The 27139-nt window shown below is 41.4% G+C and overlaps 1 protein-coding gene across 1 annotated transcript; it reads left to right on the top strand.

Annotated features, from left to right (window-relative positions):
• Window positions 1-4825: 4825 nt before the first annotated feature.
• On the top strand, window positions 4826-23112 carry mmp14a (matrix metallopeptidase 14a (membrane-inserted)). The gene is given in 11 exon segments (XM_080518847.1): window positions 4826-5201; window positions 19574-19722; window positions 19898-20020; window positions 20951-21258; window positions 21351-21380; window positions 21383-21457; window positions 21792-21931; window positions 22050-22188; window positions 22263-22413; window positions 22571-22686; window positions 22770-23112. Coding segments are annotated over 11 exon segments (1617 nt in total). The 5' UTR covers window positions 4826-5126; the 3' UTR covers window positions 23081-23112.
• The last annotated feature ends 4027 nt before the right edge of the window (window positions 23113-27139 follow it).

Raw genomic sequence — 27139 nt, 5'->3', positions numbered from 1 at the left:
TTAGTGTCCGTTTACCTGACAAACTGTCACAAAAGAAACCTTTTGAAAACGGCTCCCAATGTGGAACTTTTTGAAAATTCTCTATCTCCATGGAAACAGGAAGGAAAAAAAAACGCTACTTTAAAAATTCTTTTGTTTTTTTAATTGTCCGTTTTTTAACATTTCCGTTTTTGGAAATGCTCCATCTCCATGGAAACAAGGGCACATGCAACTTTTTGAAAACATTCCTCCAAGAGAACGGGGGTAAACGCAACATTTTTGTTTGAAAATTCTCCAACTCTGTCTCCATGGAAACAGGGGGGCAGGTTTTGGAAAATGCTTGACCTCCATGGATATGGAGGGGTGAAACTTTTTGAAAATGCTGCAATTCCATCGCCATTGAAATGGAAGGAGGAGGAGGGGGGGGCAGCTTTTGGAAAATGCTTGACTTCCATGGATATGGAGTGGTGAAACTTTTTGAAAATGCTGCAATTCCATCGCCATTGAAATGGAAGGAGTCGGGGTGCATCTTTTTGAAAATGCTCCAACTCCGTCCCCATGGAAACAGGGGGAAAACGCAATTGTTTTTCTGAAATGCTGCTACAGTACATAGCACATAGAAGTAAATAGATCTTCTGCACATGTGCGAGATGGACAATAATAATAATGTGTGCATATGTAGTTGGTTCTATTACATAAACACACAAAACATGTGTTGTCATTTTAAACGTCGTCCTGTAAATAAAGGGCCTGCCTTTAAATTGACCAATCTATTATTGTAGGGCCTTAAAAAAAAAAACAAGACCTTGTCGGAGTAGAAATAAAGAAAGTGAACATTTTAAATCTAAACGTCAGTGCGAGTGTAAGTTTCCACTGCTGGAAGCCGGTGAAATGTGGAGGGGAAAAAAATTACAGTAAAGGGTAAACGGTGCCATAATGTAGGTCACCCAAACAAAGTCCCAGGTTGAATTGCAAGCAGCTGTCCGGGCCACTTCCTGCCTGAGCCCCGCCGCCACGCCGCCACGCCGCCCCGCCGCCACACCGCCGTACGACTTCAGCATAATAAAATGGCTGACGGAGGAGGAGAGAGAAGGGAAAGATACGTGAATGAGGCTCGGAGGACTGATCTGTACGCCCCGCCGGCAAGACGGGCGGATAACTGGAGGAACAAATAAGGAGAGAGAAAGAAAATTAAAAATGTGCTGCCTTGTCAGTCTGAGGAGTTTAATTGTCGGGTCGCCGCCCTCGTCTTGATCCGCGACGTGTTTCACAACCGGCAGAGTAAATTGCTTTCTGTCTGGCAGCTCATCCTTGTTTCCACCCGGCAGGACGTTCAGGGGGAGAAGCAGGAAGCCGCGCGGCAACGCAACACAACGCAACGCAACGCAACGCAACGCAACCCCCCATAACGAAACTGCAAAAAGAAAAAAAGAAAAAGCAGAAAAAAACAAACATAATTTATAAAAGTTAGAATTGGAACCCTTTTAACTTTACATTTCATGTAATTCACAGGAAAATTTTGCTTGTTTGTCTTTTAAGTCCAAAATTCAGTCAAACAATCACTTTGATTTTGTGTTTTTTTGTTGTTTTTCTTGTTCACCAAATGTCATCCCTTTATTTTCATGGCACGTCGGATGAAAACGTCTTAGAAAACCAACCAACCAACCAATCAACTCACCATCAAACCCACTAACCAACCAAACCACCAAACAACCAACTAACCAAACAACCAACCAATCAACCAACCAACCAATCCACCAATCCACCAACCAACCAACCAACCAACCAACCAACCAACCAACCAACCAATCCACCAACCAAACAACCAACCAAACAACCAACCAATCAATCAACCAACCCACTAATCCACTAACCAACCAACCAACCAGAGTGACCGACCAACATCCAACCAATCAGCACAGTGAGTTGGTCCAGGGTCCTCTGGCTCCGTCTCTCTCCTGCAGGAAACCTGATCTATCAACGTCACGTTTGATGTGGTGTGAAAACATTTACTACCACGCCACCATGTGGCTGCTAAACCAATCAACCCCCCCACCCCACCCCGTCCACCCCCCCACCCTAAAAAAACCAAAACATCGTCCAACCAACCAGACAAACAAACCAATCCTAATCAAAACTGTAGTAAACAAACACACCAAAGCCATCAAACCAATTCTTTTGTAAAGTCTGTGAGAGCGGCAGGTACAAAATGCACCTTACAGGCGGTTCCAGAGTTTTCTGGGGGGGTTTGGGTTTTTTTTTGAAACACAATATTGTGACGGCAGAGCGACGACGTCGAGACACAAAGAGACACAAAGAGACACAAAGAGATTCCCACACAGCGTCTGTGGATCCGCCGTGAGCACCAGAGGTTATCCAGACGGATTGGTTCGGCGAGGTCAACGTACAGTTTGGACTCAGTGGGAGGAAGAGAGGATGAACAGATGTGTGTAGAAAAAAAGTAGAGCGAGAGAGAGAGAGAGAGTGAGGCCAGGAGGATACATTCCTGCAGACGAAGCCAAGGGACGGTGGAGGAAATGTGATTTTTCAAGTCTGAACCAGCGACAAGGAACCTGGAAACAAGAGAAAAACACAGAAAATACTGTTTTTTTTGTGTGAACAAAGAAAGAGTCGTAATGGTTTATTGTATCGCCGATTGTCTCCGGGGCGGCGCTGCGTATGAGTAAATACAGGGCGGTGAGGCTGGCGTCAAATTACAATCTCTCGTTAGGCGTTGATCCACAGAGGTCAACTTTATTATAGAGGCTTGTGTTGAAAAAAATTAATAAACTTTTAGTAAAAGTGCTGCTTCAATGTAAAAAGGATATTTAAACAGTAAAGTGATGAATACAGAACTACTACTACTACTACTTGAGTACAAAGTACAAATACTGGAGTACTTTGCTAGAATTGGTTGAAGCAGAGAAGAAGAGGAAGAGGAGGACAAGTCAGAGAGAGAAAGGACAAAAACAGACAGATACTTGTGGTGTGAGGAGGAGGAGGAGGAGGAGGAGGAGGAGGAGGAGGAGGAGGAGGAGTGGTTTCAGGCCGAAGCCTCATAAAAGAACAAGTTTGCAAAGAGCGAGGGAATAAGAAAGAGGAGAAGATGCTTTTTAACTCTGTCCCCAACTTCTGTTTGACAGCTTCATTCCTCTTTTCCTCTTTTTTTCCCCCCTGCAGGCGTCGTTTTCTTCTTCTGCTACGTTTTAAGAGGCGACACCAACCAGCTGTTAACCTGCTTTTCTTTCTTTGTGCATGAATTCTCTCTCTTTTTGTCTCTCTCTCTCACACACACATACAGATACAGATGTTTCCAGAATACCAGATGTTTGGCAGGAAGCATCTCTCTGAAAAATGTGACGGTTCCATCACTTTTTCCTCGACACATGCCTCCTGGCTCCGGGTCCCAAACAGCCGGCGGCGTAACTCGATCCAGACGCTCGTCTGCGGAAGGAAAAAAGAAAAAGAAAGAAAAAAAGAGAGAAAGAAAGAAAGAGAAACCTGGCGAGGGGCCAAACGTGACACGTGACCTTGGACACACATCACCTCTCTTTGTTTTTGTGCAGCCTGAAACCTTTGGCAAGGGGGCGGGGCTACACCGCCGGCCGCCTGCTCTGATTGGACACCCCATGACTCCTCCCCCTCCCCCCTCCCCCCCTCCCCCCCTATATCAGAGTTTTCTGACAGAAGTGAATCACCTGGTACTCGATAATCAATAAAAGGAGGTAAAAGTCAAACCTGAGAGGAACGTGAACAGGATTGGATGTCATGTTTTGTAACATTAAGTTCTGTTCTGTCATATTTATGTCACGCTAAATTGGAGCTACGTCGAATTACGTCGAATTACGTCACATAGCGTCACGCTAGGCTGCATCACAATATATCTCGTTTGGTCACATTATGTCACGTACATTTTTATGTAGTTTCATACCTACATATCGATTTGAAATGATTTTTATGTCTTGTTTATGAAGCTTCAGTTACAATTTAGGACGGCAAATATATATATATATATATATATATATATATATATATATATATATATATATATATATATATATATATATAATAGTACCTGATTTGAATGATTTCATCCTTCTTTTCCGCCATTTTTCAGACAATTTTGACATTTTGGAATAGAATAGAATAGAATAGAATAGAATAGAATCAAATCGAATAGAAACACTTCATTCATCTTAAAGGGAAATTGCGTTAAGCTTTGCTCCACTAAGAACAAATAGAAAAAGATGAATATCAAATATTTAATTAAATATTTAAAAAAAAGAATGTTTTAAGGCTTAATTATGACTCATTTAAGCAAAGAAAGGATGAAATTTACCAAAAAAACAGTCAATACTATTGACAGGCAGGAGTTATGATGGCCACAGGAAGGATGTCTTTTCTAAGCAGTTTAGATTTTTATTTATTTGCTCCGTTTTAAACGCTTTTTCTTCCTCCTTTTAGAAATTCTACTGTTTTCATTCTCTTTTTTAAGTTTTTTTTTTAAGTTTTTTTAATTCAAGAGACAAAAATCGTTTTGAAAGTGACCGTGTGAATAAAATTAAAAATTAAAAAAATAAATTAATAAATGAATCTAAAGTTCACGCAGGTTTATTTCAGTGAAATCTCCAGGTGTCTCCAGACTGCTGGACGCGTCCAGCTGTTGTCACGCGCGCTCCTTTAATGCAATGACGTGTGCGCATCTGGAGGAGGACCTTCAGGAGAACCCGTCTCTCCTCCTCCTCCTCCTCCTCTTCCTCCTCCTCCTCCTCTTCCTCCCTCTTTCCTTTCTCTCTCCGACAGCGTCCACATTACTTGCAGGCTTCTTAACAAAACGATGAAGCTTTAGAGCGCAGCAGCTCATCGTCTTTCTCTTGGGATCTTTTTTTTTTTTTTTTACTTTTTCTTCTTCTTTTTTTTTTACGCACAAACTTTGTTTTGTTGCGCTTTATTTAAAAAAAACAACTCAAAATAAGGTTTTCTGCCCCGTTTTGGGCGTCGGTGGTTGTTTAAAGCGGTGTCGTATCGTCCTTCCTTCTCTCTCAGGACGGATTTCACCGTTTAAAGTTGTTTTTTATTTTTTGTTTTTGTTTATTTATTTTTTATTTTTTCCCGAGGAGGGAGTAAAGGAAAGTAAAGTTTGCAGAATGTTGCTGCGGCTCCTCTGCCTCGCCTGCGCTCTCTGCTGCACCTCCGTGTCTGCAAACGTCCTGCGAGCTGAGGTGAGACAAGACCCACTCTTGTGTTCAACACACACACACACACACACGCACACACACACACACGCACGCAAAGTGTAATTGGTGGAAAAAAGTGCCCCAAAAAAACGACCAATTCACTTTTGTGCAAACACACAAAAGTTTATCTGTGAAATGTGGTTTAATTGTGGGTTAAATGCGAATATAATCAATTCACGATGTTTAAAAGTTTGGATGGAGTCTTACAGAAATATTTATTAGTTCTCCTTTCAAGGAAAAAACTTTATTCACACAATTTAATATACTTTAAAAGTTACAAATAACTATTGGGTTCATCCACTTGCTTTGTATCTATTTTTTGTGTGAGAAATGCATCAAACCTTGACGTTTTACACAGATATTGAAGAGATAACCTGCTATTGACAATGTAACTGATACTTTTTACTATTTGCTTGATAAGCAGGAGCTGCAGACACGTCACTGTAACCGAGAAGCATTTTTGTGGTATTTTAGAAATATCTTCCGCGTGTTTTCAGTTAGAATTCATATCCAAACTTCTTTGTATTTCATTCTTTTAGAGAAAATTCGCAGTTTTCACTTCCTTGTTCAGATTATCTTTTGTTATAGTAGTAATCTGAGACACAAGTAAATTAAACTGAATATCTACTGTGGTTTTTTATTGAAAATGAACCTTTTTTTCATACAGTGCAGCTTTTGTAGTTTATGAATGTCGGCAGTGGAGTCAGTTTTGCATTTGCAGTGTTTCAAATCTCAGCTGAGCTTCTTTGTTCTTAAAAAAAAAAAAAAAAGGGTGTTGTTGGTGGAATGGTATTTGAACGGAGGAGGGGTTAATGGTTTTCATCTGGCATACATGTGGGCAGTAGGCCACAATAAGCGGCACCAGGAGAGGCCTGAAGTCCAGACGAGTCCGGTTCTGTCATTGGGGGGGGGGGGGGGGGGGTGTCTGGTGTAGTTTTGTCAATAAGCTGTTTGGAGGAATCCTGAGCGCCGCCGCCAAACAACAAGCGGCCTTGAGCGCACGTGTCTGAGGTGACGGGGTCAGAGGTCAGTCGTCCTCTGAAGTGTTCCTCTGTAAAACGCAGTAGAATATTCAACTCATCACCTTTACATCCGAGTTTTCCTGTTATTATTCTTAGAATATCAGGAATTATATCTGAAATTAGACATATTACAGTGGTTATTTTCCTGGATTAATGTTGGTTAGGAGTTTCAACAGCTATGGTTGTGATGGTAATGCTACGCTACGAGTAGCATTAGCGCATTGAGCGTTATTGACGTCGGCTGTTCGGAGCAGGATGGGATCCGTCTGACTGACTGACTGATGAGCATTTATAAAGAATTCAGTCACATTGACAGAAAACTACCTTGTAAAGGAAGCCAGTGTCGTGTCACGACTCCTTGTGGCGGAATTGGGAAAAGCAGTTTTTTTTAGAATTTATTGAACCTGTCGGTAGAATTTTCTGTACTTCAATATAGGGATGATAAAGAAATCAAATGTGGGATTGAAAAGTGACCAGGTCTACGAACTACTGTCCCCCTGAACTTTACACCTTTTCAGCAGATAATCAATTGTTGTTATTTTGTCTGTTTTATTTGAGCGTCTAGTGTTTTGATGTGGCTCTGCTGTAGTCGTCAACGTAAAGACGAAACCTGCTTCTGTTGTATTTTACTTTATGAATATCAACCCCTGGGAGCTGTTAAAGGAAGTCTCAAGATCTAAATAATTAGTCATTTTAACTTTTTTTTTTTAATGTCATAATAAGAGAGCTTCATAATGTAATATAACATGATCAATCTGATGTCCAAACGTGACGGCGTTTCTCTCATTTCAGGCTTTAAAATTTAGGATGGGAACGATTCCTGCATGGATTTCTGTAAAACATACATACATGCAACTTCGTGGTTTGAAACGGTACTTTCAAAACACATATTTTTGCCTCTTCCTGTTATATATTTTCAAGTGAAATGCGTCACTGAGGCGCGACAGCAGCAGATTTGTAATATAGGCGTGGTGACCTTGACAAAATCTTACATAAATGACACATTTTCTGACTGTTTCACTTAAAAGAAAAAAATCAAAGTGACCAAACTAAGCCCCATAAAGCGTAAGTAGCGACGTGTTGGTGTTTCAAGCTGTGGCCGGACGCTCCATATGTGGAGGAGGACTTTAGTCACTGACCGCGAGACGCTGAGCGTGTGAGTCAAGGCCAGACGAGGTGGAGAGACTCAGACGGTTTATAAGAGGCCGGCGGGTGGATTCCCTCCCGCGGAGCGCGATGATGAACGTCTCCAGAAACAAAGTCAACAAGCGGCGGTACGGCTGTTTACCGTACGGCAGTAATGGTCACCCTTCACGGCCGGGGTTCAACCCCCTGAGTCACGTCAAGGTGTAAAGACGGCGCGTGGACGCGAAAGAACTCCGGGTTGAGGGGGACGGACGAGGTCGTCTCCGTCCAGAATCAGGATAAACGTCAATAATAACAAATAAAAGACTTTAAAAAGAATTTTAAAAAATGTGGTGTGGGACCTTGAAAACGGAGGAAAACAAGTGTATCAGATGACAGAAGAAAAGTTTCCCTGGTCAAACCCCCCCCCTTTGTGTCAGAACTGATAAAGAAGAGTCGATGGACAATAACAAACATGGCCGCCTCCAGAGAGTCACGCCTCCCCGGCCATGTTCTCCTGGATCTCCACGCTTTTATTTTGACGGTCACTTGTCATAACAATCCAACTCGGTCGTGTGTCCATGAGAAAGTATCGCGTTCTCGCTGTGGTTGTTGTGTGTGTGTGTGTGTGTGTGTGTGTGTGTAGTCCCAAACAGCGCCAACTGGTGGCCAGGCATGCTCAGTACACCCTTTGTTTTTTTCTTTTTTTTATAAAACATTGCTGTGTTGACGCAAAATCTTTATGAAGCAAAACAGATCAAAATTGTCTCAGCATTGAAATCCCTTTACAGCCAAATTTCAGAATATTGGGGATTTTTCCTTCACAATTTAAGAACAAATGGCATCAAATTTATACTTAAAATGTGACTTTTGGTCGCTAAGAAAATGATTACGGTCTTTTGGCTCAAACGGAAAAACAAACTCAAAGAAGTAGACCATATAGAGCAAATAAAAGCAAGACTGCAAATGAAAATGGATGTATTCATGGGTAAATGTCGCTTAATTCAAAGATACATTTCGGATAATGAATTAGCTTTATTTAAAAAGGAAAATACGCGTGTATTTGTCTATATATAAACTGTTCTTTTCATTGTAATACTGGCTGTCTATGTTATGGATACAAGGATTAATGTACAATGAACCAGTGTTCTATTTGATAGATATTACTGGATTAATCTTTTTTTTTTTTCTAATAAAAAAAAAAATTAAAAATTAAAAATGGAACTGTGAACAGGAACTAAGTCGTCTTCAAAGATCTTCCCAACAGATATTCCACAAGTTCATTATGCGGGACTCAAAGTCAATATTTAAAAGACGACGAGGTGATAAACATGAAAAAAACAATGAGAAAATCAGAATCTGGAATCATCATGAAGAGACAAACATTTCTCAATTAGCAGGATTTGTGACGTGAGTGACATCATCGTAGAAGTGCCGTGTGTGTGTGTGTGTGTGTGTGTGTGTGTGTGTGTGTGTGTGTGTGTGTGTGTGTGTGTGTGTGTGTGTGTGTGTGTGTGTGTGTGTGTGTGTGTGTGTGTGTGTGTGTGTGTGTGTGTGTGTGTGTGTGTGTGTGTGTGTGCACCGTTATCTTCAGACGCTTCAGTTTGTCTTGATGCCGAAACGGGATAAAAGCTTTAATCACCGGCTTTCAGGGTTGAGTCGCCTGTGGAACCGGTGATCAAGAGGTAGACGTGTCTCCATGAGGAGGAGGAGGAGGAGGAGGAGGAGGAGGAGGAAGAGTAAACTGGCAGTGTTAAAATAACAAACCGGTGAGATCAACAGTTTGAGTGGCTTATCATGTCGCTGAATATGTGAAACAAACCAACTTAATCCATGTCAAGGGTTAGGATAGGTTAGGGTTATTGTTAGGTTAGGTTAGGCTAGGTTTACGATTAGGGTTATGGTTAGGTTAGAGTTAGGATTAGGTTAGGCTAGGCTAGGTTTACGATTAGGGTCATGGTTAGGTTAGGATTAGGTTAGGTTCGGTTTAGGATTAGGTTAGGTTAGGGTTAGGTTAGATTCGGTTTAGGATTAGGTTAGGGTAGGTTAGGTTTAGGGTAGGTTTGGTTAGGCTAGGTTAGGTTTAGGGTTAGGTTAGGTTAGGGTTAGGCTAGGTTAGGTTAGGGTTAAAAAAAGACACGCCAAGACAGACGTCACACTTTTGTCTGTTTTCATTCACTTTCTCGTCCAACTTCTCTTCACTTCTATGTAAAATGCTGAGATGGACCAATGTGAGCAATTCTCTCTCTCTCTCTCTCTCTCTCTCTCTCTCTCTCTCTCTCTCTCTCTCTCTCTCTCTCTCTCTCTCTCTTTCCCTCCACATCTGGATAAAAATAATGCTGCAGTTTTCCCGTCTCAACGCACATCTGGCTCCAATCCCCTCGCTGCCTTTCATGTGTGGAGGTCATATCAAAGATCCACTGGAGCCGTCACTCAAAACAAACGTTACAATAATCAAACGGAGAGAGAGAGAGAGCGAGAGAGAGAGAGAGAGAGAGAGAGAGAGAGAGAGAGAGAGAGAGACTAGGCCTGAAGTGGTGAAGCCCGGGCGAAGAGACGACATCAAACAGGAAGTGACACCAAACTACCCAGTTTGACTCTGTAGATGTATTTTTGTGATGGAACTACATCAGTTCCACGTCCAGGTGTTGTAGTTAAAGCCCAGATGTGCTGAAACAGAATCCGTCCTAAAGACACGTGTCTTTTTCATTCTTTCCTTATTTGTTTCATTCTTTTTTTTTTTTTTTTTTTTTTTAAGTCCAAGTTCCCCTCATGATGAATTAGGTTCTTTAATACATATAGTAAAATAAGTCGACGACTGATTAACACAGTTTTATTTCACCTTCCTAAAACGAGTTTTCCCACTGACTTCAGGTCAGTTCCTGAATACTTTGTGGACGTAGTGTCTTGTCGGGTCACACCGTCCGTTAGTCACAGCTGTGACGTATTATTAAGTTATATATTCCCTCTGAAATGTAGGAAATGAGAAGTAGAAGCTGCCATCATGAGGAAGGATTTCATGTGAAGTTCCTCATGATTGTGACTAAAATGAGAAAATCGGAAATAGACGCGACGTGAGACACGATCGTGTCGTGCAAAAAAAAAGAAAAGAAGCTCAATCACATGTTGAAGTGACTCATTTGAGAAGGAAACAAAGACAAGGACGTGACAATGAGGCTGGTGTCAAATTACAAACTGTTTTCAGTTATTTACTCAAGTAGAAGCGCAGATTCTTACAAAATATAAAAGCAAAGCTAATAACTGAAATGCCAGTTGTTGTTTTTTAACTAAATATGAAAAGTAATAAGTTAAATGAAAAATATTGGGCATCTTTTAAACGTGTTTCTATCAGTAAAATAAATCTGTTATATATTGTGATTAAATCAAAGTCAAGTAATATCTTGGAAATGTCCTGAACTATAACAACACTCATATTTTATATTTACTCAGAACTGGAAACATAATTAACTGGACTTTTTGCCCGTTTTAACAAGATACTGTCTCCTGCAGTGGTTTTTTTTTTTTCGCCGTCCGGTGCTGCAGTCAGCACTTCTCGTCTCTTTCCCATTAAAGAGTTTAGAGGGTGAGAGTTTGACCCAGAAGGAAGGAAGGAGGGGAAAAAGAAGAAAAAAAGAGTGTTGGTGGGAGAGCGAAGTGGGTCAGAGACGCCAAGAACCTCCAGGCAAAGTGAGATTCAGCCACTCAGGAGCAGAAAACTCTGGGTTTGTTTTTTTTTGGGTTTTTTTTCCGTTGGCCCAGTGTGAGAGGAATAACTGAGTCAGATCATCTCTCTCTCTCTCTCTCTCTCTAATGTTTCTACCTCTCTCGCTCTCTGTTGCAACCCTGTGCTTTCCATCATCCCCTGCTCGGGTTTCTTCCCTCGGTTCATGCTGACATTACGACGACAGGAAACTAACAAGTGTGATTAACTTCCTCAGTAAACATCTGTGGGGCGGAATTTTTTTAAATATTTTATTTTTTTTATTTTTTCAGTATGTCAGTATTTATTCATTTTCATTGGCGACGTTTTTTTATTTTATTTATTTTCTTTTTTTTTTCAGCATATCAGTATTTATTCATTTTCATTGGCGAAATGTTTAAATTTTTTAAATGTTTTCATTTTTTTCAGTATGTCAGTATTTATTCATTTACATTGGTGAACATTTTTTATTTTATTTATTTATAAAAAAAATTCAGTATATCAGTATTTATTCATTTTCATTGGCGAACATTTTTTTTTTTTTTTTTTTTTTTTTTTACAGTGTGTCAGTATTCATTTTTATTGGCGAAAAGTTTTTTATTTTTTTTATTTTTTTTAAATTTTCAGTATATCAGTATTTATTCATTTTCATTGGCGAACATTTTTTATTTTATTTATTTTTCAATTTTTTACAGTATGTCAGTATTTATTAATTTTCATTGGCAACATTATTTTTATTTTATTTATTTATTAATTTTTTACAGTGTGTCAGTATTTATTCATTTTCATTGGCAAAAAATATTCACATTTTTGTGTCAGCATGTCAGTATTTGTTCATTTTCATTGGCTTCAAGAACCGTTGCCATGGAAACGCACAACCCCAAAAACACGCCAAGTTTTCAGTGGGTCACAAGGACAAACAATGACATCAGGTGCGGTCTAGATATGAAGGCCGGCCACATACTTCCTTTTTTTTTTTTTTTTTAAGGCATTTTAACAAACTTTTGCTTGATATTTTGCCTTTTTCAGATAATTTTTCCTTTTTGATTTTGAAATAAATGGATGATAAATGTAATAATAGCTTTGATGAAACACATTTTCACGTCTGAATCTTTGTGTTATTGTGAAGCAACGAAACACGCCTGAGTAACATGAAGATGAATTTAACTTTTTATCGCATTTTTAAGACGCCATCATAATAAAGTGCTAATTATTTTATTTTCACGATTAAATTCCTTGGAACTTTTACAAACACTAAAAAGCATTTACCCGGCATGGGACACGTCTTTTATTTCTCCCAGTATTACGAAGGTATCGTGATAAAAGATCCTTCGATTTATTACCGTATTTTCTGGACTATAAGTCACAATTCCTTTTTTGTTGTTGTTGTTCTTTCGCTTGTCATCTGAACTTATATTAGGAAGTGACTTATACAGACACTGCGGTTACACCTGGACACAGAAAATAAATATATCTTATGGTGGATATTTATAATTCTAAAACCTTCCTCTTGTCCTTCTGCCACTGATGGAACAGATTCTCACATGATGTGTTACTCACGCAGTCAGTCTCCGTTCCTCGTTGTCTTTAACCACAGGAACTATAAACGTACATCGGACTTTTTTCCCCCGTGGTCGGATTTTGCTTTGTTCAACCGGCGTGTGGTCGGACGTGGTCACCGGCTCCATTTTAGACGTGGTTCAGATTTTGCTGCGTCGGTATTTTAAAACGCGAACGAGGCCGAACACGTCGCATGTCGGTCTGCGACAAATTAGTGATGATGTCAGTGGTTAATATTAGAAGTTAATGTTGATTTCTAAATATTCAAAGGGTTCCTCTTTTAGCTTTGCTTTTAATAAGCACACTTTTTTTAACCTTTGTTTTGTCATTTTAATGTGTCATATTTTCTTTAAATCTGATTTTTATCATTAATTTGAACTTTTTATCATTTTAATTTTCAATTTTGTTTATTGTGATTTGTAACGTAAGATTTCCCTTTACCATTTGAATATTTAATAGCATTTTAACAAAAAAGCATCAGAAAACGCTGAAGCCTCCAGACATCAGCTCTTTAGGTTGATTTGCAGAAAGTTAAATCAACTTTATAAAAACGTTTAGACGTGAACATGGTTTTAAGACATTTCGTTGTGTTTTTCAGCAGGAAACGTGTTAAATATGTGTCTTGAGGAGTCGTCTGGTGCAGAGAAACTGATCCATTAGATATAAGATCAAGTTTATTGAATCCATTTTCTGCAAATGAGTTGGGATAAAATCCTAAATGTGAATTTCCTCTTCTTATAATAGAAACTTTTTACTTCACTTTTTTTGGCCAAAAATTTAATTTAGTAGAGGCAAATTGGGTCAGTTCTTAAAAAAACAACTTGTCAAGCTTCTGAATAGACACTGAACTTCACAAAAATTAAGTAAATTTATGCTTTTTAGATCATTATTATAAGATTCTGCAGCTCATCCCACAAATGCCTGTTCCTCATTAACTAGTAGAGCGTAAATCGAGCGTATGATATTAACTGAAAAGATTCATTACTACAACAAAGAAATATAGGAATTTTTCCTGGAGTATCTGTTTTTCGAACAGAGGAAAAAAAAAACATAAATTTTTTTTAACTACCGCGGGGTGATTAACCTTCTCAGCCAGCAGCTGCTGTTCCAGAACTACCTGTATATGATTTTATTTTGAAAACCTGTTTTGTTTTGGGAGTTGGTTTTTTTTAAACTTTTGTAATGTATTTTTTTTTTTTTTCTGCAATACTGTAGCAGCTTTCTGTTGTCGTACAGTGACATCTAGTGGTCAGACCAGCCAAAAAACAACGAAAACAAAAAAAAACAGTGACTTATAGTATTGGAATTTTTTTTTTTTTAATGTCAATATACCAAAAAACCTTGCATTTTGTATTTTAATTGTTTTAAAGCTCCTGTAAGGTCGAGCTCTGGTCTCACGTCACCGACGTGACCTCAGCTTTACATTCGCCGTGTTTCCCCGTCTGTGCCTTGTGCGTTCAGGCCGCACAGAGCCGGCCGTGTGTTCACCGGACCGGCCCGCCGACCTGTTGACCACACGTGGCGGCGCAGCGAACGGGGGGCGGGGGGGGGGGGGGGGCGGCCAACAATACCCGCCATGTACAAGTCTCAATAAATAGAGGCTTTGATGGCGGCTGCTGGGAGTTCCAGGGAGGAGGAGGAGGAGGTGCATGCTGGGAGACCTGGCGTCCCGACTGGAGGCGGTGGGGGGTGTAGAGTCGTCGGTGGGGGGGGTGGGGAGGGGTGGGGGGGGGGGGGGGCTTTTAGCAGCGGTGGCGGCGGCGTGGGGAGTGTTTTTATAGAAGCAGACGCGTCACCGCACTGGAGCCGCGGGATACAGTGGCAGTAGTCAGCCGAGCGGCCGGGGGGGTGGTGGAGGTGGGGGTAGGGGGTGGGGGGGGGGGGGGGGGGGGGGGGGGGGCAGGTTGACTCGGGGAGAGAGGCGGAGGGCAAATTAAATTTACTAGATGGTTAAACGATCCGGAGAAATCGGGAAGAGCTGAAATATTCAGGGGGCCGTGGGAGAAGTGGCCTCCCTGCAGGTCGTCATGAATGAACCTTGTTCTGAAGCCTCCCGGTGTGTGTGTGTGTGTGTGTGTGTGTGTGTGTGTGTGTGTGTGTGTGTGTGTGTGTGTGTGTGTGTGTGTGTGTGTGTGTGTGTGTGTGTGTGTGTGTGTGTGTGTGTGTGTGTGTGTGTGTGTGTGTGTGTAGTCCTCCCCCCGCCGCTCAGTTTCCATTCCTCTCTCCCCCTGAAGAGAAAAGCAGCACATGCGGTGGAAACGAGAACGATATCCGACGCCAAAGTCCAGGGAATGTTTTTTTTTTTTTTTTTTTTTTTCTCAGTCGTCCTTTAAAAAACGAAAAACGACGGCCTCACGACGACGTGTCGAAAACAATCACCGGAAACGCTGTAGTTTGCATGCCAGGCCACTAGTTAGCGCTGTGGGTTGTACACACATGTAAACATTTAAGGTGGTTCAAACTGTCTCTCTGTTTGTTGTATGAAACAAAACGAGTCTGAATGCTAGTAAATGTACAGTTTGTTGTAGAAACGAGTTAACCGGCAAAAATACTCAAATGCTATGGTTGTCGGTTGAGATTTTTTTTTTTTAAGTTACATTTTCCCTCTTTATTTCCCAAAAAAGTTGACCTCTGGAGGCCGTTTTCGCAATATACCATTTCCAGTGACTCCGAATTCCGTTGTCCTATAAATTAGCAGCTAAAACACAATGAAACTTTGCCATTTTCACCATTTTTACGTACATCCAGGTATTCCTTCCCCCACTCCTCTCCTGCTGAAGAGAAAAGCAGCACATGTGGTGGAAACGGGGAAGATATGTGAGGTTTCGATGACGCTAACGGAGGAATTCGGGGGTAATTCCACCACTTTAATTTGTGGTGGAGATGAAAATGTGTCTTAACTCTGTGTGCAGAGGCACACTTGAGCATTTAATTCTCTACAACTGTGAACCAGAGCAGATCTAATCATTAAAATCAATTCCAATTAATGTATTACAGTTTATTTTGTGATGAAAGTGTAAATTGCAAGCTTGTTTTCTTAAAGATTTATAAAAAATGTATCAAATATTATTTAAATGTTATTTTCAGTCACATTTTATATTTTTAATCACATTTTCTTAATGCTTTAAAAAAAATACTTTTTCTGACTTAATATGACATTTCTATGCAACTCAAAAATTTAAATCCCTCCAAATTAATTGTTACTGTGTTTATTTCATGGTGAGTTGTTTAAGTTGCATGCCAGTTTGCGTACATAGTTTTTCTATTTTATCAAATATTATTTAAAATTGTATTTTTCAATTAGATTTTATATTGCAGTCAAACTTTTTTTTAATTTATTAAAATTTTTGTGACTTAATAACACATTTCTCAGCAACTCAAACTTTTTTTTATTATTTTTGGGAGTTGCTGAGAAAATAAATCCGCTTTTCTGGCTTCAGCTGTTGCAACGAGGAAATAAGTTTGTGCAACTGAAGCCTCCTATGATTAACTTGACCTGATTCACTTTAATTTTACGGTCCACAATCTGCCAAAATGTGTGTTTTTGCCTTTTTAACTTCAACTTTTAGTATCTCCAGCAATATGACCTCGTGTTTTTGACGGTACGTCAGAGATTTTTGTCTGCGATTGGACGCTCATACAACAGAATTCGTCTGAACCTCCCTGATGAGTAGAATATGGATGTATAATTTCCATTTGTATGCTTTCTGGTCATTTTTGAATTTCCTAGATACAATGAATGACCTGCGAGTTGCAGTTATGAGAAGTAGACATCAGATTATTTAAAAACAGAGGTCTGATTGAATTAAAAGTAGAAAGTAAATTTCAATAACGTGTCGTCTTTGTCATCCAAAGGTTCTTTTTCCTTTCGCGAGGCCAGCGGCTTACAAACGATTCTAACTCGACCCAGTTGAGTTGCTTTCAATGTGTCGTCTGGCCCGAGTACAACGCTAACAAATACGCTCACCAGCGCGTTTTGGCTCCAGAACTAAGAGTGACGTTTGGGTTCGTCGCACCTAAAACCTCATAAAACCTCCTGCTTTATATTTCAGGCTGCGGTTTGTTTGTGTGCAGATTGAACAAAATGAGTTTCAAATGGAGAATCTTGTGAAAGAAAGGAAGTGTCGGCTGGTCCCTTCGCTTTACGGGGATGTGGAGCTAACGTGGAGCTAACGTGGAGCTAACGTGGAGCTAACGTGGAGCTAACGTGGAGCTAACGTGGAACTAATTCTCTAGGAAACAACAGGAAAGCGAGAGTCGGGCTAATACTTTTATATATATTGACAGCAGAAATGCTACGCTAGTTGTTTGCTACGCTAGTTGTATCCTGGCAAAGTGGTATTGAAGTTTTCAATTAGGCTCGTTTACACGACAGTGTTTAGTTTTTGCTTTTTTGTTTCAGAAAGGTTTGAAAACTGTGTCCGTTTACATAGTTAAAAGTATATTACAAGTGCCTCAACTTTAAAACGACAACGTCCCGGGTGAACGTGGCCTGGGAGGCGTGACACTCCGGAGGAAACATCGTTGTTTTGTTATTGTCCATCTACGTGTGCGGAGGAACTATTTCCTCTGGCCGCGGTGCGCATGCGCAGTAGCAGCGGCTCAGAAAAGTTGTGTTTTCCCGGTTTACAAGGAGACAGGGTCAGAGCTTTTTCGAAAAGTTCCGCCTTACTTAACAAAACAAAACAACAAAGGTGCAACATATTGCATCGGGGACCAGTGTGGTGAAATGTGAGTGATGACTGTTTGTTTTATCTCTCTATTTTTAGATTTGAACATTTTTATTTATACGTTTATTGATTTGTTTTAAGCATAGATGGTTTGGCACTTTTTAATCCTGTTGTACTTGTGACAATGGCATCAAAGTCTCTATTTCTATTTTAATTGCTTTTCTGCCTTGGGAGCCGTTTTCAGTAGTTCTGAGCACCATTATTGTGTAAACGGCCAAAATAATACGAAAGTTTTCCACTTTTTTAAGATATTTCTTTTACTGTCATATGTGAATATACATAGACATTTACTGTGTATAATGAAAAGCTTACTTTTCTGGTCACCCAACCTCTATTTAACTAAAAAATAAAACAGAGGAAGAAATAATTGAAAATATTGTCATTTACAACTATAATTTCACCCCGAAAATTACTAAAACTGAGACCAAGGATGTCAGTTTCCATCTGTTTATAGCAGAGACGCTAAGCTCGCCCTCTCAATGTCAGTTTCCATCTGTTTATAGCAGAGACGCTAAGCTCGCCCTCTCATAGCGTTAACATGGTACTCGCTGATTCTCTTGAAAAAAAAAAAAAAAAAGAGAGAGCCAGGCTCGCAGTTTCTCTCTGTTTACAGAACAAACGCTAAACGTCTCACTGTCGGGCGGGAACCAAGTTCTCGCCCAGTTTTCCTGCAAAGAAAAGCAAATCAGTATTCACCACAATGAGAGGAAATATTCCTCCTGCAGCCGCTTTGTCTGCCGTTGGACCACCGGCGGCAGCGGCGTGAAGAAAAGGCTGACCCTTCATGTGTGAAGATAAACAGCTGGCGGTTTGGGTTGACACGAGGACGAGCGCCGGCGGTGAACGACATCAAAGACGTCAAAGACTTTGAGAAAAAAAACGAAAATGTTGCTGGAAATGTCATTATTTCCAGCCTCGTTTTGCCGGTTGTTTTTTTTTTATTTTGGCTCACGATCGTCTAGACAAAGAGTTCTGGGGTCGTCGTGACTGAAATGACATCAGATGTGTTTTTATTTTGGCTTTCAAGTTCCTCTCTCATGCGTTTTCTTACGACCCCACAACAAAGTGTACGGCAACAAGCCGGGGTCTAAATCCAGAGGATCGTGGGCTTTTAAAAAAACGTTCAAAAGACAATAAAGTCCCGCTGCAGTAACAGACTCAGACGTCCTCCCGACTCCCTGATTCCATCTTCTGACAACGTTCAGAGGAGCAGGTCCAGGCAAGCTCAGCCACACAAACACCCGCACAGGTTCATACAGGCGGCTGAGCCCCTGTGTGTTCTTTTTTTTTTTTTGTGTTGACTAAGATGTTTGCAATGTTTTTCTGCCGATTCTCGCAAGTCTGACTCAGGAAGATGAAATGCGACAAGAAAAACAAGCAGTAATGTGGTTCAAGAACCCAAACTGAGAGTCGCAGTGGAGATTTTACAGGAGTTTCAATGTTAATCTGACTGATTACACAATTATAGCAATACTTTGATTTTTGCATCTTTAAGTTATTGGCTTTTTAAACAAAAATGGAAAATATATCAATGATTATAACGTCCCAACATGCCCTGTGTCATAATGATCCAGCACTTTTGAAGTGATTAACCCTTTCTGGGCCACTCCGTTAAGACCATTAAATACAATTTTTCCATTCTTGGTTTTTGTTAAAGACGCTTTCAAATCTTTTTAGGTTTGTTACATGTCAAAGTCGGTATAAATAAACTCTAAAACTTGGCATTTATGTGGAATAAAAGCTCTTAAAAAATGTGAAACTGAGATAAATTACAAAATGTTTCTCAATTCATTGTGTAAAAAAAACATGTACATGGGATGAAATTATAATTTCATGTTCGTTTTCAGACATTATTGAGTTGTTTATATTGAAATATAAACGTATAAATTTCCTCTGCCTTTGGTCCATGTGTCCCTCACTTTTTCTTATTGTACTTTTATATGACAGGGGGATAAATTGCTATTGAAGTATAATGTCATCGTCTAACAATGCTGCGTTCTGTGGCAAAATTGAAATAAATGTTTTTCTCCGTAACCTTAAAGGGCCGCTAAAATTAAATCAGTCGCCGGAAGATGATATTTAGATAACAAGAGGACAACTGAGGGTCATCGGTTAACCTCATGTGCATGTTTTATGTCGTATTTTATCAACTTGGGTTGACTTTGTGACCAGTCATTTGAATAAAAACCTCTCACACCATCTCCCCCTGTGTCTCCTCAGGCTTGGCTGCAGCAGTATGGCTACCTGCCCCCAGGCGACGTCCACGCTCAGGCCATGCGCTCGCCAAAGTCCATCGAAGCGGCGATAGGCGCCATGCAGCGGTTTTATGGACTGACCGTCACCGGCTCCATAGACACCAACACATTAGAGTGAGCCCGAAATTCCATATTCTGATCATAGACGGCCAGTAAATCTCGAACGTTTGCGCGAATAATTGGGATTCCAGGCTTGTTGGGGGGCAGAATGTGACCCTGGGGGCAGAATGTGACTCTGGGGGCAGCGCGAGTTCTCCCGGAGGCTGAGAGCTGATGTTTGCGTCCTCAGGGCCATGAGCCGGCCGAGGTGCGGCGTCCCGGACAAGTTCGGCCCGGAGCTGAAAACCAACCTGAGGAGGAAGAGATACGCGGTGCAGGGTCTGAAGTGGGACAAGTCCGAGGTCACGTTCAGGTCAGGAAGCTCCCGCCACTTTGATTTCTGGAAAACTTAATGATGCATTCAAGGAAATGTACTTGACTTGCCTTATAAACCCAGAGGGAGTCGACGCTCCAAGCACCACTCTACCGAACTTTTAATTAGAAACCCAAATAAAAATGAACAAATGGAGTTTGAGTCCTTAACTGGAAGAACACATGGCTTTTCGAAGAATGACACTTGTTTTAAAAATGACAATTGTGAAGAATTTGAAGTGATCCAGCTAGAATTTTATGCCATTTCCAGCAAATATAAGTTGTAAAATATGTAATTTTAGTCCTTTTCAGGTCTTATTTGATTAAAAAAGGTATTTATTTGTGTTTATTACACTTTTGTAAGTTGTTAATGACAGTTGAAATCCTCACAAACATAAGAGTTAAAATAATCACATCCAGAGATGAAAATTGTCGTTAAAATGATTAAAACACCAATTATAAATGAGGTTTGAGGATGAAGCATTTATGTAAAATCGGCAAATTATCACAATGCACAATGCATACAAATTGTATTCTGTACACTAAAAATAAGAGGATTTCAGATATGAAGAAAAAGTGCAATTAATTGAAAGTGGAGATATAAAAAGCATTTTTTTGTATAAGAACAGATGTCAAAGCACAGAGACATTGTTGTCATCTGCATACGTGTTTCTATTTCAAGTAAATCCCATTGTTATGGAATAACTCATCGGCATTATTAAATTTTTCTTTCATTTGATGCAGTGCAGATAAAAGGCTCTCCCAGGTTTTTAGAGTCATTTTTATTCTGTAAAAGAAAATTAAAATAAGGTGAGAGGTAACACCTAAAATAAAAGCGGTCAAAAGCGTTGTCTTCCAGAAAAATCACACCTTGTTTCCACGTAATAATCCGTGAGTTGTGGTTAAATCCTCTCCTCTCCTGTCCTCCCAGCATAGAGAATTACACCCCCAAGGTGGGCGAGCGGGCCACGTTCGACGCCATCCGAAAGGCCTTCAAAGTGTGGGAGAGCGCCATCCCGCTCACCTTCAGGGAGATTCCCTTCAGCCACATCCGAGGCAAAGTCGACAAGTATGCAGACATCATGCTGTCCTTCTCCGAAGGCTTCCACGGGGACAGCACGCCCTTCGACGGCGAGGGCGGCTTCCTGGCTCACGCCTACTTCCCCGGCCACGGCATCGGCGGAGACACGCACTTCGACCTCGCCGAGCCGTGGACCACCGGCACCGAGGATCAGGGAGGTAAGGGGAGGGGACGGCGTGGAAGTCAAGTCGGGTCCGCCGCCGGTAGCTTGCTGCCCGATCGTAACGATCCCCCGTCACCTCTCTTGAAGGTAACGACGTCTTCCTGGTGGCCGTCCACGAGCTGGGTACCAGTGGTTTGAAACCGAGAACTTCCAGCTGCCCGACGACGACCGCAGAGGCATCCAGACAATTTACGGTGGGTCTAAAGTATATAAGCAACATTTTTTGTTGATATAGAAAAAGCTCCATGTTTGGTCAAACAGTTGCCTTAAAGACCTCTATATGTGTAAATAAAGTCTTAAAAGCATGTGTTTGACACAAAGTTTCGTGACCTCGGCTTAAGAATTTAGACTTTGGAACCGTTTACACGAGACACGGTTCCAAGAGAAAATGGACAACTTGCATTGCGACTCGTTTTGTCTTGAAACGTTGTGTAACTGGGGCCTCAATGTTCTGGAGTTGTACCTGTGAAAGGTACAATTGTTGAGAGGTTGTTCTAATAATTTCTGCCCCCCCCCTCCCCATGGCAGGCACAAAATCCGGAGCGCCGCCTCCTCCCCCTCGTCCTACCAAGAAGTCCAACCCTGACCGGCCGGACCACGGCCCAGACATCTGCGAGGGACACTTCGACACCATCGCTGTCCTCAGAGGGGAGAAGTTTGTGTTCAAGGTGAGGTTTTGAAACCCGCGTTCTGATTCCAGAGTGTGACCCTGCTCCTCCACGTTGGCGGCGCCCCCTCCTGGCCCTGCATTCTGCGTAAAGTTAAAAATATCCTTGTGGTTTGCAGGACAAGTGGTTCTGGCGTGTGCGTAACAACAAGGTGCTGCCAGGCTACCCCATGCCCATCGGACACTTCTGGAGGGGCCTGCCTTCAAACATCAACGCCGCCTACGAGAGGGACGACGGCAAATTTGTCTTCTTCAAGGGTGAGTTTCATCCGCGGCCCAGACCTGCGCTGGTTTCATCGCCTCTCATGTCTCCAACTGGTCTCCGCCTCCAGGCGACAAGTACTGGGTCTTCAGTGAGTCTGCCATGGATAAGGACTCTCCCAAGAGCCTGCGAGACCTGGGGACGGGTCTGCCCAAAGACAAGCTGGACGCCGCTCTCTTCTACACGCCGACGGGACAGACGTTCTTCTTCAGAGGCACCGAGTGAGTTCAGCCCCTCTTCTGGTGTTTTCACCTCTTCGCTCTGTGGATTCTGAAACAATCGAATCGATTCTTTTCCTTCTAGTAACTTTACGAAAACACCTCAGACGTACAAATGCAACTGCACTTCAGTTGTTTGTTGGTTTTATGTTTTTTGCAGATACTACCGTTTCAATGAGCAGACCAGCAGAGTCGACAGCGATTACCCCAAACCCATCAGCAAGTGGAGCGGCGCTCCGGACAACATCAAGGCTGCCATCATGAGCGAAGACGGATGTGAGTCTTCCTTTATCTCTAACCTGCCGCTTCCAGATTTCCCTTCGCCACTCACCCCCCGCCCTCCGTTCCTCTCCCCTCAGCCTACACCTACTTCTACAAGGCCAACAAGTACTGGAAGTTCAACAACCAGTACATGAAGGTGGAGTCCGGCTACCCCAAGTCGGTGCTCACCGACTGGATGGGCTGCGAGAGCGAGGAGCCCAAGAAGGGCCGCAAGGAGGTCATCATCATCGACGAGTCGGCGGGCGGGGCGGGGCCGGTGGCCGTGGTCATCCCCCTCCTGCTGCTGGTGCTGGTCGTGGTCACTCTGGGAGCCATCCTGTTCTTCAGGAAGTACGGCACGCCTCGACGCCTCCTCTACTGCCAGAGATCCCTCCTGGACAAGGTGTAGACTGAGCCGGCGGGCGACTGGCTGACAGACTGCCGAAGAGGAAGAGGGGGGAGAGGGGGGAGGGGGGGAAGAGGAGGAAGGCAACGAGGGCCGGAGGAGGGAACGACGGGAGAGGAGTCAGAGGAAATGAGAGGGTGGAGGGAGACTGTTTAGGTTTTTTGTGTGGTTTGTAAGTGCCACGACGGCGAGGAGGAGGAGAGAGAGAGAGATCTGAAAGGCCCCAGGAACTGAAATCAGGAAAATGTATATTTGTATGTTAGCTATTTACTTTTCTGTGTTCAGAGGTGGAGACCCCGTATACACGACGACGTTTCAAGCGGAAACGCCTCGGTTTTTTTGGTTGGTTTTTGCATTTTTCGTTTCAGAAAAGTTCTGCGTCGACACGGCAACGACAGAAACGCTGTAAAAAAAAAAAACGATGTTCTTAGCATGCCAGGCCACAAGAGGGTGCTGTTTGGTTGTTTTTGTAATGAAATGTCACAAACATACACACAGAACAATGCGCAATAAATAATAATGATACGGGTGACCCTCTGCTATAAAACTAAGACGTCCCAGGAGAATATGGACATTCTAGCCACCATTGTCACTTTTGCCGTTTTATTCTCGCGTTTGCAGAACTATTTTCTGTGGCCGTGTCGCGCCTGACCAGCGGCAGCGTTTCAGAAAAGTTTAGTTTCTTCTGCTTCCATGGAGACGGAGCCGGAGCGTTTTTTTTCAAAAAGTTGCATTTTCACTGGCTCCGATTACCGTTGTCGTGTAAACGGACGACCAAAACGCCTATAAAGTTGTTTTTTTGTTGTTGTTTTTTGTGACCGTTTTCACTTGAAAACGTCGTCGTGTAAACGGGGCCTAACTGCACACCCACATCTCACAAAGGGATCAAAGACTCGTCACGCCTCAGCAACAACTTTCTCCCCACCTCCCCCTCTCTCGCATCCCAGGTATTAAAAAAAAAAGAAGAAAAAAAAGCATCTTTTTTTTTTTTTTGTTTCCCCTTTTTAAACTGGACGACTCCAGCTGAACTGCTGTCTGATTCAACTTTTTGCCTTCTGATCGACGTTTTCGCTCCCGAACCCGCCGCCTCTGCTCAGAGTTCCTCCTGTGAAGTGCTGTTTGCTGTCAGATTCATTGGATTTTTTTTGTTTTTGTTGGGATTACTTTGAATTTCACAAGTATTATCAAGATATCCGCCCTTGAATCCGCTGTTTTCAGTTTCTTTTCCGAGGGGGGGGGGGGGAAACGTGCAAGGCTACGCACACTCATCACAATGTGCGTCGAGAAAGGCTGCTCAAACAACAAAACGGAGATATTCCTGCAAACATGTAGACAAAACATCAATAGAGTCTGAGGAAATCTGACCTGAAATGCAAAAGTGCTTTTTTTTTTTTTTCTCATTTCAGACTTTTTTTTTTACTTGAAGTGTTACTTCTGTATGGATGGCATTTATATTTTCTCATCTTTTGTTTTCAATTGGGGAAAACTGCTTAGTATTTCTTCGAGTAGGGAGCCGAACAAGTACTGTTCTCAGTATTGATACGTCAGTATCGTCAAACTTTTAACTGTTTTCTCTCCCTCTTGGTAAACGTCCACCTTGTTCGCTATAACTTTGACAGGGCTGAGTGTAATACGGTGTTGCCAGGCGGGCAAATGTTGGATTATTGTACCGGAGACTCAGATCTATCGTATATTGAAGGAAATGGTCGCACACCCGTCATAATTAAAACATCAACCTTACTTTTTTTTTTTTGTCAAATATAATCACAAAATGTGTTGCAATAGAGTCAAATTATCCCACAATCTGCTTTTTTGGGCAATTATTGATTGCACAAGGGGATAAATGATGGGACACTTGCAATAATTAGGCAGAGTTGCTGCAGTTACTTTGATCGCAATTGATCATATTGATGTAAACGCCTCCATACGATTGATTTGCGATCCGATCGGAGTTCGTCTGATCTCTCAATCGGAGAGAATCGAACCACAGCGACGGACTCAATCTTCATTAAAACACGTGTGCACAGAAACAGTTCGTCACGTTTCACCCGAGGCTGCTGGAGTCGACTTCATCGTCAAGAAAAAATTTTAAAATCACCCAAAAAAAATCGTACTTTTAATGCAAATTCACCCTCAGACACCCAAACAAGCAAAAACAACTCAGTTCAAGCAGTCAGATGGAAAAAATATAGTTTTAAATGTGATGTTCAAGCTCACAAACACTTTTTTTTTTTTTTTAAGTTTCCGTTTGTTAGATGTGGAACACGAGCAGAGCTACACTGCGTCAGTAAGCGGTACAGAATCCAACAGTATGGTGCAATTTTTTAAAAATTGATTATCGTTTTTATGGGAAATTGTTCTTATTATAAGTATGATTATTGTTATTATTGTTCACATGAAAAAGTTTGTGATTTTTTTTTTTTTTTTTTAGTGTACATTGTCATTTGGAGTCCTGCTGGACAGAGGCATAACATGACAATGATGGTAACGAATCCCAGTTTACATTCAGCGGCGTGGTGAATTAGATCCTGAAATTACCCGGCACAGTGTAACAAAACTATTTATGAACTTTGACACAAATGGTGCTCAACGATTTTTTTGTTTTGTTTTGTTTTGTTTTCAACATCAATTTAAAAAAAGAAATAAATTAAAGGTGAATTGATTTGAGTTAATAACAATGATAATGGTAATTATATTTATAATGATGATCTTATCAATTAAATGGAATGAGTTCTTTTCTGCCTGTTTTCACTTTTGTATTTCATTTGAAAAAGTGAAATTAAAATATTTTCTACAAATTGTTTTCCCCCCTTTTCTCTTTTGAACACACACACACACACACACACACACACACACACACACACACACACACACACACACACACACACACACACACACACACACACACACACACACACACACACTTGCATGTGGTGCGAATTGTGAGTATTTCTGGTTTCTGTCTCTGTGTTTACAATAGAAATACTTTATTAATCTCTGGGTGAATTCTTGCAACAAGGCTCTACACGGAAATAAATAATAGAAGTTAAAGTGTCAATATGACGGGATAAAGTTAAATAAGATAATTAATAATTACATCTTGTTTATAATGAATATTACATAACTACAGTGCGTTGTCCCCCGGCTCCTTCACATCATCTGTCCTCATGTTAAAGCAGTCATAGTCTTGAGTCAGAAAGTAAATGATAAATAGATTTTAACTGACTTTTAAAGAAAAAAAAAAAAAAAAAAAACCATAATAATAAATCTTTACAGCTTCAGTTCAGAAAACTGTTACAACCGGCTGGTTTGAGCCTGAAGTGTGATTTTGACTCACAGGGCTTAAAGCGAGGAATAACACAGTTTAAAGACTGTCAGAAGGAGAAAGTACACATGTTTATATTTACATGTAAGAAGGTCCAACCTGAAGTAAAGTACAGACACTTGAAAAATGGATAAAAATAGTTCTACTTGCCCTCTTTGCAAATATGGCAAAAACGGTTAAAAAAACAAAATCACATGGACACATTTCTTGTTCTCTTTCCATCAGTTGCGGCCATTGCTCAGCCAGACACTGGGAATGGAAAACTAATCACTGGAAAACCAAGAATGTCCTATTTTTAATACAACATGAATCAAGGGGTATGGAGACGTGGCGACGACCACAAGTCCTCCACACGGGACAGAAGTCAGAAGGCTTGTCATCTGCCGTCTCCAGACGATCTCTGCAGTTGGGTGTCATCCTCTGTCCCAGTATTTATCTGGACTTCACCTCTTATCACCCCTGAGGGAGGCCAGGAGGACTGTCGTCTTTGACGGTGTTTAGTCTTTGCATCCTTTGGTGTTTCTGGCGTCTTGCGGATCAATCTAAGCAGTTCCTACGCCTTTCAGGCTTGGCCTTTGCGTACGATCCCAGGAGGATAGCCAAGGACAGTACTTGAATAAATACTTCAGGACATTGTTTGTGAATCAAAACCAGTGTGGGTATATTTTTTTTTCTACCGATCCCCCCTCATTGAAAGTGTACTCGTATACCAGCAATTCCATTTTATGATATCTTGC

This window comes from Blennius ocellaris (assembly GCF_963422515.1).
Source record: "Blennius ocellaris genome assembly, chromosome: 23".
Classification (NCBI taxonomy): Eukaryota; Metazoa; Chordata; class Actinopteri; order Blenniiformes; family Blenniidae; genus Blennius; species Blennius ocellaris.
The sequence above is the reverse complement of the archived record's forward strand: the minus strand, read 5'-3'. Positions and strand labels throughout refer to the sequence as shown.